At 34.2% G+C, this 16,457-nt stretch overlaps 1 protein-coding gene across 1 annotated transcript in view; it reads right to left on the reverse strand.

The window, feature by feature from the left end:
- Nucleotides 1-15,671: 15,671 nt before the first annotated feature.
- The window catches only part of LOC110031181 (annexin D1-like), a 2,938-nt gene continuing 2,152 nt past the window's right edge, over nt 15,672-16,457 (reverse strand). Inside the window, exon 5 of the mRNA XM_020734262.1 lies at nt 15,672-16,199. Within this exon, the coding sequence (XP_020589921.1) occupies nt 15,903-16,199 (297 nt within the window). The 3' untranslated portion in view covers nt 15,672-15,902. The remainder of the gene's footprint in view (nt 16,200-16,457) is intronic.

A 16,457-nucleotide genomic window follows, 5' to 3' on the forward strand; every position in this document is an offset into this window, starting at 1 on the left:
TTCTCCCTCCTACAAGAGATGAAAATAAAATAAAATACTTTTTAAATATAAATCAATTATAATTTTTTAATTGTTTCTAATTTTAAATATGTCATTTTTTTTCTTATAAATCAGTCTCAAATTTTCTTTTGTGAGCTTGATATTTTTTAAATGTCATCCAATATTTCATGGGCCGAATAAAGGGAGAAGATTTATTCTCAGATTAAAAATAATATAAAAAATAATAAATTTTACTGGAACTATTTTTATTTTGAAATATTTTTATTAGTTTTAAAGGTCAAATTTTAACTAGGTTTTTTAATCCTGAAACTATTATTTCTACTATTTATAATTTTATTGTGAAAGTGCATTAATGAGATAAAGTGTTTTTGTTCTCTTGTCTGGATTGGCTGGTTCATGAATGATTGTGATTCCTTATAATTAAAAATGGACGTCTCTTAATGATACACACATAACATTTAAATAATAATATGGATAATATGTCACATAAGTTTATATATGAAAAATATGTTAGTTATAGTCTCTATGAATATGAAGAAAAAATATTCTTTTGTAAGTAAAAAAAAAAAGCTCCACAATTCCAATTTAGCATGAAATATTTTCTTTTAAGTAATATATACATATATGCAGTTTGTCGTGACTTTTTTGTTGACATCTGTGAAGTTAGTTATAAGTCCCTTGCGGTCACGAATTCGAGCCCGCTTAAGTGCATCTGCCTTGCAGCGCGGGATCGAATAGTTAAGCACATGAGGGTGGCTGGGAATATATATATGTTGGCTCAGTGGCTTAGGGGGCTTGGTGTGATTCATGAACTAGGGCTATATATATATATATACATATATATATATATATATATATATGTATGAAAAGAAAGAGCTAAAAGACTCTAAGATGGGGAAGTGGAAGAGGTAACAACAAACTTTTCTGAATTTTTTCCTAAGACTGCCCAACCAGTGGGCAGGCCTATTTCCTTCTCTAGGGGTACGAGTAAAAGGCACTTGAGAGGATTGAGTGAAAGGAATGATTTTTTGCAGTCATTTTGAGATATGCCAGTGAGGTCTCTCCAATTCCTGCAAAATTTTGATGATAACTTGAGATTCTGATTCCACTATTAACTTACAAAACTTACAAAATCTAGCAATGTGAATGGCCCAGAAGATAACAATCATTTCAGTTTCTAAAGTATTTGCCGCCAATGTAGGGGAATGGAAAACAGAAAACATTTGCCTTGGGTGTTCCTAAACACACCACCAAACCCAACATCCTCATCATAAAAACTACCATCAGTATTCACCTTTAGCTAGTTGGAGGGAGGGGCCATCCATGTAATCAGAGAGAAGAGTAGAGTGGTCATTGAGGTACTGGTAGGGGACCAATTATTGCATATGTTTGGGGACTTTTGATGTTGAGTCAGTTTCTGATTGAAAGAATGCAGTTGGTGACCACCTGGGACTCCATGGGTAGGTTGCCATCAAATTTGACAAGATTTCTATGCATCCAAATGAACCAAGTCACAATGCAAGGTATAGTGTGTAAATTAGCTGTCATCCAGTCAGTCTAGCAAGTAGAGAAATTGAGCCAGCTCATTTGGAAGAAGTCAACCTACAGCTTGATCAGTAGAGAAGTCCAGATTTTTTGAGAGATGGGACAACTGAAAAATAGATGTACGATGGTTTCCTCCTCAGTTTTACGTAAGCAGTAGTAAGAGTGTCCTCTCAATCCTTTAACTTTGAGGATGTGATCAATAGGAAAAAGCATGAGCCAAAGCCTCCAGCAAAAAAAAGGACATTGGGAAGGGTGAGGAGTTTACCCCAAATAACTTTGCCCCAATGTAAAGGTTCCCATTGAAAAAAATTATGGTAGATGAAGGAGGATAGCTTTTGGGAAAGGGCTTGTTTAGTAACTAACTGATCTTTCTGTCCAGGCGAGAAAGGAGTATCTAATACCTTTGTGATTTGTGGTGGGGTTATAAGAGTTTGAAGCATTCTGCAGTTTCGCAGATTACCATCCCAACAATCCCTCACCAGAGTTAAAATTTATTATGATAGCAGGAGGAGTGAGCTTCTCACCATTCCAAAATTAGTAATCTAGCCAGAAGTATGAGTTGTCGCCTCTACACTGGATACTTCCTGAAGATGAGGAGTTGCAAGACTCTCCTGATTATCGGTCCGAACACTATCCTTTGTAGGTAAGGATCCTTCAGTATTGTTTTCAATAATGTTTGATAGTATAGGTTGCCCAACAGAGCCATCTTGCATCACATCAATCACAGAAATAGAAACAGTATTGTGAGGGGGGTCCACAGGGGCAATTAAATAAGATACCAATTCCTATCTTGTAGTAATTTCCACCGCAGTTGGAGCAGATGTGTCCAAAGCAGTGGGGTTAGACCCATTTTTGTTCACTTGAGCTTTAGATTTCAAATTAGGATGGAGTCTGTGACATTTATCAAGGGTATGCCCAAACATCTCACAGTGGGTACAATAAAAAGGTCTATGTTCCATAACAATTTGTTGCCAATATCCATTACGAGTTATGCCCAGCCAGACTTCAGCAATATTAGGTAAAGTAATATCTCATTGTATTCTGGCTACCTATATGTATATGCATATATATATGTGTATGTATGTATGTATACATGTGTGTCGCTCGTCGTAGCTCTTTGGTGGTGCAGCTTTGCATAAGTCCACTGGGTCACGGGTTTGATCCCGTCTGAGTGCATCTGTCTTGTTGTGTGAGATCGAGTGGTTAGTAACATGAGAGTATTTGAGGGCTTATATCATAGCTTTTTGCCTTTCTTTTTTTCTTAAATAATCGTATAAATGTATATATGCATGTATATTTGTATATGTGTGTGTGTGTATCCTTATATTTATATATCAGTGTATCTGTATATATCTGTATATTTGTATATTTGTATGTCTGTGTATTTGTTATCTGCATATTTGTGTATCTGTGAATGTGTATATTTGTCCATCGATGTGTCTGTGAATCTGTTGTTGGTCGCCAAATTGGAAATTGTCAGTTGCAAGAATGGATATCCCGATGCTCGTAATTTATATATGTATAATGTGGGAAAAGTTGTATTTTAAATTTTGAAAATATAAGAACTGGACTGATCTCATATCCTCAATAGTTTAAATAAATGACCCTAATACCGCAAGCAATGCATCTATCACGAATGGTAGACACACTACTTAATGGTAAAACTCGATTAAATAAACTAAAGAATTTATGATATCTGTTTAAGTCTGTGAAAAACCATTTTTTTATGTTGACCGGAAAGTTCCCCTATTTAATATAAAAAATTAAATAGGATTTATATTAAGCTGAGTTCTTGAAAGTTTTTTATAAGGGCAAGCCCCTATAATTAATTACATTTTAGATAACCAAAGTCACCTAAGAAAACTCTCGATAAAAATTAGGGGATATTGTCTTCAAGGATTTCAAAGGATAGGACTTTTCAAAAGATCAGACAAAGAGGTGTGAAAAGGGGAATGATTCAAATTTGGAATATTTATTTTTGGAATCTAAAGGAAGAAGAACTAGGGGATATCATGGATCCTGAGGAGAACCTCGGTGACTTCCCAAGCTATCCTATGATTCGACTTCAATTTCGAGAATGAATTAAGTGTTTCATCTTGCCAATTTCATTAATTAGGTCTTACATTCATGATAGACGATCGCACAAATAGCCTAAAAGATGTGAGAGTTTAGGTCGTAAAAAAAAACAACTTCGGAATCCTAAAACAAGTTAGGGCTCAAATTGTATAGTAGGGCTACACAAAGGCCTAAAAAAAGTTGAGGATTTATGTCGCACTAGGTGGACAACATCCAAATCTTATGGCTTATTGTTTAATTTCTAAGGAAAGGTGTGATGTTGTAGATCCTCATGCTGTAGAAGGCTGCCCACAAAGTTAGCTCCAGGCTCCTCGGCGAAATAGCAGTCCTAAAGTCTAAGGTTTAAAGGTTTAATTGACAAGTTAAATTTAATTATTATGGGGGGGTGAAATTTGATTAGAGCGACATCATTTAGGATCCCACGGTTCTCTCGTTCCGGCACCACTATTTTCTTCAGATTCACTTAGTCCAAATGAATTTACTAAACTCAACTCAATGAGTTCCATACTTTCATTTATACCGTGGGAAATCTCGTTTGTAACTATAGGTTACCTCCTCCGAGAGATTCTCAATCATCCGATAGAGACATTTTAATTTTATTGCAATTTTTGTTTTGTTGTTTTGTTTGTGCTTAAATTTTGAGTTGTCTTATATTTTGACTATTGTGGCTATGAATTTTATCTTGTTTTGATTTCTTAATTTTGGTTTTAATTTTAGTTTTGTGGCTATTTTAAAAGTTTCAGTTTTGACACGCAGAGTGACTTTGTTGTTTAACATGCAAATTTATGGGGAGGAAACAAGAGGTGTGAATAAATGAAAGTAAATTGCAATGCAATAACTTAAACGCTTACCTATCGATTCTTCTCGTTCCTCCACCTAAAATGTCAGTATTTACAATGCATATATATAATTTTGCAGAAATTAAAACATGCTTGTAGGAAAAGTAGAGAATACAGGTTTGAGGTATGTCTACCAAACCCTATGTCATACCCTAATAGCTCTAATTTATTCATCTGCGGGGATGATTCAATCAAGCAAATCATAATATGTCCAAGTGTCATCCAAGATTCCCAAAGGATCATGAAATGGCCCTGGGTAATACCCTAGACATTTCACAGTCCCTCAAATCGTCTCGAGTTCATTTTGGTCTTATTATGTTTGCTAAGTTTTTCATCTAATTCATACCCTTATGCTCAATGAACTTTGATGTTTTGATTATCCCTTTAAGTGGGGTCATTATCATTTGATGTTTCACTTACGAATTATACGGGTAAAGGACCTAAGGGGAAATTTGGCTTAATTAAGAGACTTAGTCGGTTTGATTTTCAAATATGGGCTTGTAGTGTTTTAAAAAAGTTTCAAATTATTTATAGGTCATTTTCTAAACCTCATTAGACAAAATTTTGATTAAGTCTGATTCACCACTAAGTCCTTAAAACTTAATGGGTAGATTTATAATTTTTAGGAAAATTTAAATATTTATACTTTTAATCTTTATCAAGAATCATAAAACATTTTAAAACCATTAATTGGGGTTTTGAATCAGTGGGTTATGATCTTCCAAAATCAAACCCTCAACCTCAACATCTTCTGATTTAATTGCTCTCCCAAATTTCATCAATTTAAAAATTTACAAATTTATCCTTAATGAGACCAAAGTGAGATTGGTTGTTACCATTTATCCCTTTCATGTTTCAATTGTTTCAATCATCCATGTTTCAATCATCAATACGTGTCAATTAAGATCATTTATTACTCATTTACCCTTTGGTTAAGCCAAAATATTAATTGTGGCTTAAATCCTAAACTTACCATTGCCTTAACATCTTATAATTCATTAAATTAATCCCAAATAAGTTTAAATTTTATGTTACCCCACTCATTGGTTAATTAAAATATCAGAGGAGAAAAAGTTATTTTTCTAAATTTATTTAATTTTATAATTATTTTAGTGCAAAAATATGGATTTTTTGATGAAAATTCAATAACTCAACCAAAACAAAACATCTGTCCTTAAGAAAAATAATGAAAGTTCATCTAGGTCCGAGGACCATTTGGAATTATTTTCGTAATTTTTAAAGGTTTAATTTAATTATTATAATTATTTGTTTGTTTTGAGTGTTAGTTAAACATAAAATATTATTTAAGTGGAAAAATAAATTTTATAACTCTTAAATCTCTCTAAGGTCAGGAAGCCTAGATAAACAAATTTTATATTTTTGTGGTTTATATTTTAGTTATTAGAATTATTTTAGTGGAAAATTAAAGAAAATTCATTTTAAGCCTTTAAAAATTAATATCTTAACTTAGAAAATTAGGAGTTATTTTAATTGGTCCCAAGTGATCAGGTAACAAAATGTGACATTTTAGTGTGTTTTTACAATCTTGTAGTTTTTATGATTTTTAAGTTTTTATATTTTTTAATTAATTCTTAATTATTTAAATATTGAAAAATGGCTTAAAAAAGAAATATTTATTTTAAATCTACTTTTACTTTTCATAGGTTCCTCTTTTAGGCTCCTTTAGTAATAAGGAGCTCCCAAAATCAATTTAGTGATTTTTTTAATTGTATTTTAATTATTATAATTATTTTAGTGTCAAAAATGTAATTGCACTTAATTAATCCATTTTAGTGGTCAAATTAATTCCAATTGACTTGAAATTTTTATGGGAGTTCCTCTAATATTAAATTAAAATTTAGATTAGTTTTTGTTCCATTTACTTTTAAACTTTGGTCAATTTAATTATATTTCATTTTTAGGGTTTAATGACAATTAGGGTTATTTTTAATGAGTTAAACCAAGTTTATATTTTTCATAGGGTTCTCTGACCACAATGAACCTACCAAAATAATTTTTATATTTTTTATGAATATTTTAATTATTATAATTATTTTACCAAAACAAACATGACATGCTTGAAAAGTAAAGATCTCGCCTAGAGACATCACATGAACTTGGAAAAATCAGTGAAGATCCCTCATGACAGAGAGATCAAAAGCCTAAAAAATCAAATCATGGTGAAATGCAATTAACATAAATGTAACCATTTTTCATTTAAATATGAAATACATTATTTAATTAATTAAAAATCACACATGCATTTAACATAAATGTAACCATTTTTCATATTATTCTCCTCTGTTCACTGAGCATGAGAGTGTTTTTATGTTATTTTTATCATTTTTCTATGAAAAGATATGGATTTTTGATGTTCTGGTTATTTAAATAAATCATAAAAGACTTATTTATCTACTTATCCAGCTCAACCTGCGGCGGCTCCGAAAAGACACGCGACGCTCTGTCATATGAAGTCGTCAACCACCTCAGTGCCACATGTCCAGCGGTTCGTGCACCATCTCCTCGTCTAGCTCAATCCAGAGCGTTCATTCGATACACGTGGAAACGAACGACTTCCTTCATTGTCCCTGATCTCCCTAACCCGAGAGTTGTTAAACTTCAAACCTTAAGATCTCTCTCAATACTCAACCAAATCAAGTGTGGTTTGTTCCTATAGACACGTCTAGACTAGGAGAACACATCTATATGGTTAATCAAGTCTTAAATCAAGTCTATAAGCATGAAGAATTAAAATAGGCACGGTTGTGAGAAGAAAACTCAATACCTTTACCCAAGAGGTTTGGCCTCGATTAGGTGCTGCCAGAAGCTTGAGATGAGTACAAAGAGCTCCTAGATGAAGCCTTGGGTCGTGGTGAATTGCCTAGGTACGATTTTGACCAAGGTCGATTTGGGGTGTTGATCAAAGTTTATGCTAGGGTAGTCTAGTGATGGTGCTTTTGTGGGGGATCTTCTTATTTCACTCAAGGGATGGTGTGGGTGCAATTAATTTGACTTTGGTGCACTGTGAAACTGTGGTGAAGTATGTCTTGGTTTCGAGCTGATTTTGAGCTCCAAAATTGAATTCAAGCAGTGAACTTGGGTGTCTAAGGATGATGGGATTGTTCTTAAAAAGTCTTAAGGGAGCTCTGGTAAAATTTTTGTAGAGTTTTGTTAAGGTTTTGGTTGGTCTCCCCTTTGGCCGTGGAGGAGTGGGGTTTAAATAGAGGGGCTTGGCTGCTGCAATTGGGCTAACCAGTTGGTGGCTCTGGTCGCTTAGGTGGAGGGAAGAAAGGGGCAAAAATTCAATTGGAGTCAGCCAGCTTGGTTGGGTGTAATTTTGGATTTAACTTCATTGCTCCTCCTTGGCCATGGTGTTTTCTGGCAGCCAAGGTGGCTGACTAGCCAAGGTCAGGTCACCATTTGGTCAGGGGGGTCAGGGCTTAGTTTTGGTGAAGTCAATTGAGGTGGTCATGTGTAAAGGTCTTAGATTAAAGAGGAATGGGGGTGAACCTATTTTTGGGTCAATTTGGGTCAAAGCATGGGTTTAGGTTAGGCTCACCCACTAAGGCTGGTTTGGGCTGAAAAGGAGATCATTTGGCTCAGCTTAATTAGTGAGGAGAGATCCCTATCCAAAGGATTTGGCTAAGCATGGGTTAGAGTGTGTCATTAAAGGGGTTAAAAATTTTTTAATGGATCTTGAAAGTGGCTCCTCCTTTTTCCATTAAAAGCTTGGTGAGGTGGCAAAGGCTTATATGGCTCACCTATGACTTGGGAATGACCTCATACTTGCTCTTGGCTTGACCAATTTGCATGAAAAGGGAATTTTGGATTTATGGGGTATTTTTGAGGGGTTTTTCATGAGGCTTGATTTGGGATGACTTGATCATGAATTCAAAACTTAAGGAATGATTTTGAATAAATGGATGCTGGGAATAGATTTAATTCCATGTGGGCTTTGAATTTGGGCTTTTGGAATTAAATGTGGTGGACTTGGACTTTTAAAATTGGGGGTGAATTTGGGCTAAAATTTGGGTTAATTAAAGGTTTAATTTAGTATAGGGAGATGTCATGAAGAGTTTTGAAAGTATTTCAAGTGAGTTTGAATTGAATTGGAAGGCCAATTTAGCAGAATTTGAACATAGAGTCAATTTGGGGATTTTGGGTTAGACTTGGGTTTGGGTGAAATTGAGCTTGCAATTGGGTTTGTATTTGGTTTCAATTGGTATTAGAGATGTTGAATTTTTGTTTGGAATTGAAATTGGGCAAGATTGGGGTTAATTTTTTTGACATTGGGGCTAATTTGGGGAAGTTGGGCCTTTAAGGGCAATTTGGGACTTTTGGTCAAAATGGGTCAATTTGACCAAATTGGGTGAATTTTATGGTTCAAATATGAAAATTGGAATATTTGGGATGATTTTGGAAATTTTTGAAGATTTTGGAATTTTTGGATTTTTGGGTCATGTGGGGCATTTTGGTAATTTTTTGTAAATTTTGGGGGTATTTTGGAAGTTTTATGATTTTAGTCATTTTTGGCAGTGGGGAATAGTTTGAAATGAATTTTGGACAAATTTGGGTATTTTTGGTAATTTAGGAATTTTTTGGCAAAAATTAGGGTTGTAGGGGTATTTTGGTAATTTGATGGGAGTTTAGGCTAAGATGGGCAAGTAAGCCATGAAGCCATGTCAAACTAATAAGAGCCATATGAGGATTCATTTTGGATGTTCAATATGCTGGTCCTAACTCTCTTGGCCAAGGGCTAGGGGTTTGGGTCCATCCATATGAGGAAAAACTAGACCCTATGCTACTAAAGAGGAAAAACTAGACTTCAACAAAAAGTGAGGTCAACATCTGCATATCTATATATTTGTATATCTGTGTATCCGTATATCAATATATTTGTTTATCTTTATATCAGTTGTGTATATGTATTTTTGTTTATCCGTGTACACACACACACACATACATACATTTATACATACATACATACATACATACATACATACATACATACATACATACATACATATATATACATATATACATATATTCATAGAAACATATATACATACAAACATATATATACATTGATAATCTGAGTACATGAATCTTAAGGAAGTTCAGTGTATCACACAAAGGAGATACCAAAAGTCTGCATCATTAATGTCCAAAGACCAAGCCATCAAGCATTATTTCAGTCGGTCAGAATATGGGCTGGCTAAACGAAAGTTCATCCAAGTTAAGGAACATTATACACCTGAACGGACAACAACCGTATGAAATTGACTCCCTCAACCGATTCTGGATCACTTACAGAGAAGATTAATTGTCGCTTCAAATAGCTCATTTTCAAACTTCTATGATGACCTCTCATGTGAAGAAAAATTGCTCATCAGATTACAGTGATGCACCCTCTCCATGATGGAATAAACCCTTCTTAAGGATAAGGGGGTCTCCATGAAGGGTTCCCTCAGAAAAGTCGACTGAACTGACCGAAAGACTTTCAGCCAACCGAGCACAATCAATCAACCAAGTAGAACAGTTACGAATACAAAAAGGGCCAGTAGCGATTACAATAATTAAACGGTGCCAACAGCGGTTACTAAGGTCAAAAGATACTAGGGCCGGTTGTAAATATTTAAAGGTGTAATTGTTCATTAATCATTTTTAACATTTTTATTTAATCAAGGACAAAAATGTAATTTAGGAGACACAACCTATTATCTGTAAAAAGGGGAGTCATTTCTTCAAAAAAGACTATTGACTCTATCCGAAGAAAACAATTATTATTTTTGCACACTACTCTCTACTCTCTCTACATTTTCAATTTTTTGTTCCCCTTATATAAGTGGATTTATATTCATAGACCTCTAAACTTAATTATCTACATTTCTTGCACTTAAAAATATTATATTTACCTATAAAAAAAATTTTAAATTCAAATAAATACCAATTTGAGAGAACTCTCTGATATGTTTTAGAGCTCCTATGTGATATTTGGAAGGCATGTTTAAAGGGAAGGTGGTTGTGGAATGGCAAGAGTAAGATAATAAATGAGTTCAAGAATGTTTTGATGTGGATAAGCATCGTTCTTAGGCTGTTTCGGCTAAAAACAATAAAGAGTGCTATGAAATGATGAGGTACGAATGTTGAGAAGGATCCACCATATGATCCTAAGCAAATATAGACACACTACTTGCAAAAAGAAATGTTACAACACTCTGAAGAGCATAAACCAAAGCAATAATAATCATCAAAATTCCCCCAAAAGAGAAAAAAAGAAAACACATAAATAGTCTCATTTGCAAAAATAAACCTAGTTAAACATAATGGAATATGAAAAAAAGTCAAAAAAAAAAAAGAAAAAAAAAATTAAGCTAAAATTAAATTAGAAACAAGATGTATTTTGGGCAAGAATCGTGACTCCTGATTGTGAGATTTACAATTTAGGAATCTTGTAATTTCCAATAATGAGGTTGAATCCCACAAAAAATTCATTATCAAGATATTTGGTCGAATTTGCCAATATAGTGTCGCAGGGTCGATTTTGTGACCACCAGATTCTTGTAAAGGTGAGATCCTATGATTATTCATAGAGTGATCTGCATCATTCTTCTCATACAAGAGGGGCTTTCCTCTTCTCCAAATGATTCAGAATCAATCTGCCACCATACAAAGTCATTGCACTACTTTAACTGTGGGAGCCAATTGCAAAGTCTATGCTCACATCCACCCAAGAGAAATCTGAAACACATGCTTCCTTCCAATGTCTTCCATGATATAATAAATTTCCATCCTTTTTAGCATAACTAGAGCTGGAACTACATTTGGGTGAGTGTTCTCGTGAGCCAAATCTTGTTCCATTAAATATGTAACTTGATTTTTCTACTTCTTGTACTCATTTGGAAGCATTAAATAAATATTTTTGTCAAGAGGAACTAACTCTGGAATGAACTCTATGATATATTGAACCAGTCTCAATGGAGCTACTTAGGAGGTAAACAATTAATCATGATATCTAACAAGTCCTTCAATAGGGCCATCCATTTTCAAGTATCGGCTCCTCATACTCACTTCCTTCCAAAACAACCAACTGTAACCTACCTCAAGTCTCTCTCATAAGCTCAGCTTGAATCACTAACAACTTATTTCGTTTGCTGGAAATTGATATTCCTCTTCATTCTTCTCCTCTAGGTCTTTATGTGTTACCTCCTCTACTCCATATGGACAATAAAAGATATCATTCTCTTATTTGGGGAATCTAGTGCAATGTGCCTAAAATTGTGGCACTTAAAACAATTTCTTGCTTGGATAGATTTATGAATAATGGTGATCTCTATCTTTTCTCCACTCTGTATAGATTTATGCTTTAGTGGAGTCAACTTAAGTGCTCCATAGGGTATACTTTATTTTTTAGTCTTATGATGAAACTCCACTTGTAAGGTGTGGCTATCATTTGGCGATGTTGCTATTTCTCCACATTTAGTGCTAGGGCTTGTACATCAAGTAAGAATCAATATGACTATAGCTGCACCACATTCCTAATACAAAACCTCACTCCTCCCAGATATCTTGACACTGTGTGCTCCTCTTGTTCCACTGAAGTGTCTTTCCAGTATGAGTTTATCAAAGTTAGTTATGTACTCTTCCACATAAGTGTCTTTCTAGAGCAGGTTGTGGACTTCAATGAACATGTACTATTGATAATGTGGGGAAGGTACTTGCAATATATCTCTCTTATCATCCTGGATCACAAAGTGATCTTATTCTTTCATTTTCCTTGTAGAATATATTTTAGGTTCTCCCACCACAATGTAGTTTTTTTTCCTAAGGCCGATGACTGTCAATTTAACTCACTTATCATAAGGAACATCCTTGTACTAAAAAAATTACTCCATTATTTAAAGCTACTCGATAAGCTCAATGGATGCATACGACCATCAAACCCACCTTCACTCTAAGATCCTAACATCTCATCTAATATTCAATACTGAATCATTAAGGTAGTGGTTCTTCGTTAATGAAAGGGATTAACTTCCTCCTCTCGATCTGACAAATCACTATTAATTCTATAAGCTAACTTACCAAATTTTCCTCACTCAATGGTGGAAAGCTTCTGTTACAGTTGGAGGACTTCCCATACATATCCACCAAAGTAATTTCTAAACATCTCTTTGAGGGTTTCTCCTTAGCAATATAATGTCTTGTTTTTCCAATCATAATGTTGACTAAAAAAGAGGGTAATTTAGGGTTGGAGTTTTGAATGGTAGGTGTTGGGGTGAAAGTTTTGTTGAGGTAGGAAAGTTGGATTTAAAAAAAAAATTTAGGGTTATTGCAAGAAATTATGATAAGAATGATTTGGGGGAATTTATTTTAGTGAGGGTGTCATGTTAGGTTATTTGGATTTTTGGTTTGGGGAAATGAAAAAAATATCCCTAAGATCTAGGGCTTTCCAGTCTTTAAAATTAGATGATATCGTTCTATGGCTTCTAGATGATATTCAAGAAGTGGGTTTAGAGGGAGGTGGTTGCGAAATGAAAAGAAGAAGATAATAACTGAGTTTGATGACATTTGGATGGTTGTAAGCATTATTTGATGGCTTTCCTACTGCAAATAACAAAGATACTCCAAAATGATGAGGTACAAAGGTTGAGAAGGTTATACCTCCTACTCATAAGTAAGATACAAACATACCATATGCATAAAAATAGTTACAAACGCAACGAAGAGAAAAAAAATAAATAATAGCTCCCAAAATAATAAAAATCATCAAAAGTCCCATAGAATAGAAGAAAACACATAACTAGTCTCCTATGAAGAAATAAATTTATTTAGAAATAACAAAAAATGAAAACTCAAAAAAGAAAAAAAATCAAGATGGAATTCAGAATGAGATGTATTCTGAGCAAGAATTGTAACTCATGATCATGGGATTTGGAATTTTGGAACTTTATAATCTCGCAATTGTCAGTATCATGGTTCAATCCTGTGAAAATTTCTTTATGAAAGCCAGATTTGATCCAACTTAGTCAATATTGTGCCTTAAAGTTGATTTTGTGATATCTAAACTCTTGCAATCACGAGCTCCTATGATTTGTGATATGTAGGAGGCGTATTCATGGAGAGCTCCATGTAACTCTCCTTCATACACTCTTGTTCTCCCTGTTTTGTCAAAAGTATGATTAAACTGTACTGCAATTGGAGATGTCAAAGATCATGCATTGAAAGATCCAAAAGTGGAAGAAGTAAATGGGGATTTTGGTAACGATCCAAAATTTTGGCATATGTACGCCACTGTTAGCATAACTATTGGCAAAGTTACACTAATAGTGGTGTAGTTAACCACATCTATTTTTTCTCTCTCTATCCCAAGCGTACTAAAAAGAGAGGTAGGAACTCAGATGCCACTTTTAGTGGCGCTAAGGTGCCACACCAGAATGCCACCTTTTGTGGTGCTAAGGTGCCACCTTTAGGAGAATTACAATGCAAACACTGATCGAGGGAGACTTTGAGGGTCCATGGAAGAACTCTGGAACCGACAAGTCAAATCTGGGAGTTATGATGGTCTTAGTTGATGTGGTGGGATTGCATGATGATCCATGGCTATAGGAGAAACCAATACGAACTATAGACGACTCTGTGCTTCACAAATTTTCAATGCTTGACCCTAGGAGTGACAAAAAGTGAAAGAAAATAGAAACTGGATTGAGTAAATGGAGAATTATTGCAAACTTCAACCACACTTAGCTGAAAGGATCCATGGAAGCGTGTGAGAGTTTTCTTAAGAGAGAACAAGGGTGTGCTATAATTTTTATACTCACAATGGGTGAAAACTCATAGATTATGTTGTAATTTCAAGTAATTTAGTGAAGAACATCGATAAGATCATTTCTAATTTTGCTTTTTATTTTTGCAATAAAATTTTAGTTGTTTTCATCCATAATGAGTAGGAATTAAATTTTATCTCCTTTGAAATTAGATTATGTGCAAATTAGTGAAGTTTATGTTATGCGATTATGAGCAATTTAATTTTAAGTTGATATTTTAACCTTCTACATGTAACTTACTCATAAACTGATCAATATTATGATCTAGTACTACAAAAGTAGGTCAATATAATAGTTTGGTTAACCTACACAACTCTAGGAGAATATGATTACTTCTATTAAGATCATGCAATCGTGTAAAACACCAAGTTTTTTGTATGGCTAGGGGACTAATAGTAATATGAAGCCTTAATTTTCTTATGACCACTCGGAGGGGCTAAGAAAAACTATTATTTAATGTTCAACTGTGCCAAATTTATTTAGAAAGATCTTATTTGCATATGCCCAATTTAGGAGAGATTTTTTTTTATCACTTTTCAAGCTCAAAAGTATTTATATATTTTATTTTTTTGTAAAGATTAGGCTTAGAAACTTTAAAAAACATCACTAAAATTCTCATGAGCTAAGGAGTTGAGACGTGGTTAGTTTGAACTTGACTTGCCAACATATCAAACTTAACACGAACCACTTATTGAGGTGTGCCCAAGCCTCTTCATGAGTCAGCTTGCCTCACTTACACCCCTAATGTATATCCTTCCCCTCCCACATTCTATATTGGAAAAATTACATATATATAACACTCAAATCTTACGCATTTACATATCACACAAAAAAATATCATATCTACTGAGTACTTTCGTATTTTAAACCTATGCATTTACATATCACACAAAAAAATGTCATATCTACTGAGTACTTTCGTATTTTAAACCTATGAATGAAAAAATTGTGTATTTCACTTTTAAAAAGTGTAAGTTCTATATATGACGAGATTTTAAAGATTTGAATGTTATATATGTAAATATGAAAAACTAGGTGAGAGATGTAAATACATAAGAATTGCGTGCCACATGTTGATGAAATTGTGCACCATATCCTGTTTCAACAAATTGCTCTCGCGCATAATTCATATTGAAAATAAACATGTCTGAATACCTTGGTATAATTTTAATCATATAAAACTTTAAAATAATTAAAATTATTTTGAAATTAATGATTTACATAAATTTATATGAAACTTGTTTCAAAATATTCAGAGAAGACATTTTTCATCTCGGCAATAATGCCTTGGAGAAGAAACTATGAAGAGAAATGGAATTGCTAATCTTCTCAAGCCATTACTTACGGCTATGTTAAAGACCAACCTAGTTGTAATCCACACCATAGGTTTACCACAAACCAAAGTCCAGTCCTCTTTCATAAGATATCATAATCCGACACAACATAATATCAAACATAAAGGAGGAAATAAAAACACAGAACAACACAGCCGCACTAAAGCTTTATTCTCGCATACACCCAACAAAAGCAAACACAGCTTTCTCATAAAGCACTCGCTTCCATACTCTCAAGAACCTTCATTCCAACACAACAACTACATAACAACACCATAGAAAGCTCAAGCATTCTCCTCGCCAATCAGGGCAATAAGGAAGTCTTCATAGTCTCCTCTAGTATCCTTCTTGATGGCGCGGGCCAACGGCACGCTATTTCTCTTGTAGTAGAGATCCTTAATGACTTTCAAATCAATTTCAGCACGGGTGGATATGACACGAGTAACGGCTTCCTCATCGGTTCCAATTTTGCTTATAGCAAGCCTAATCGCCTTTTCGAAATATTTCTCCGGACTAGTGATGCATTTTGTTATGGCCCTTAACGCCAAGAGGAAATGATTCTTTGGATCCGATTTCAAGTCCTAGAAAAGATAAAGAAGGTAGTGTGAAATTCATCAATGGCTGCAAAAGTGTGAAATATATATATATATTCTGCCGCAAGCCCTGGTCAGTTGGTGGCGGGATCACTGCAAGTTCCCTCAGGTCAAAGGTTCATTCCCACCGTGGCATGGGAGCTCTGAAATTTTTAGGCACATGGCGCGGGCTCTCATCATGGAACCAAAAATCGCATGAAAAATTGATATTTGAGCCTCTGCCAAATATCGATTTTGTTTATATAT

This window comes from Phalaenopsis equestris, unplaced genomic scaffold, assembly GCF_001263595.1.
Source record: "Phalaenopsis equestris unplaced genomic scaffold, ASM126359v1 Scaffold000785, whole genome shotgun sequence".
Lineage (NCBI taxonomy): Eukaryota > Viridiplantae > Streptophyta > Magnoliopsida > Asparagales > Orchidaceae > Phalaenopsis > Phalaenopsis equestris.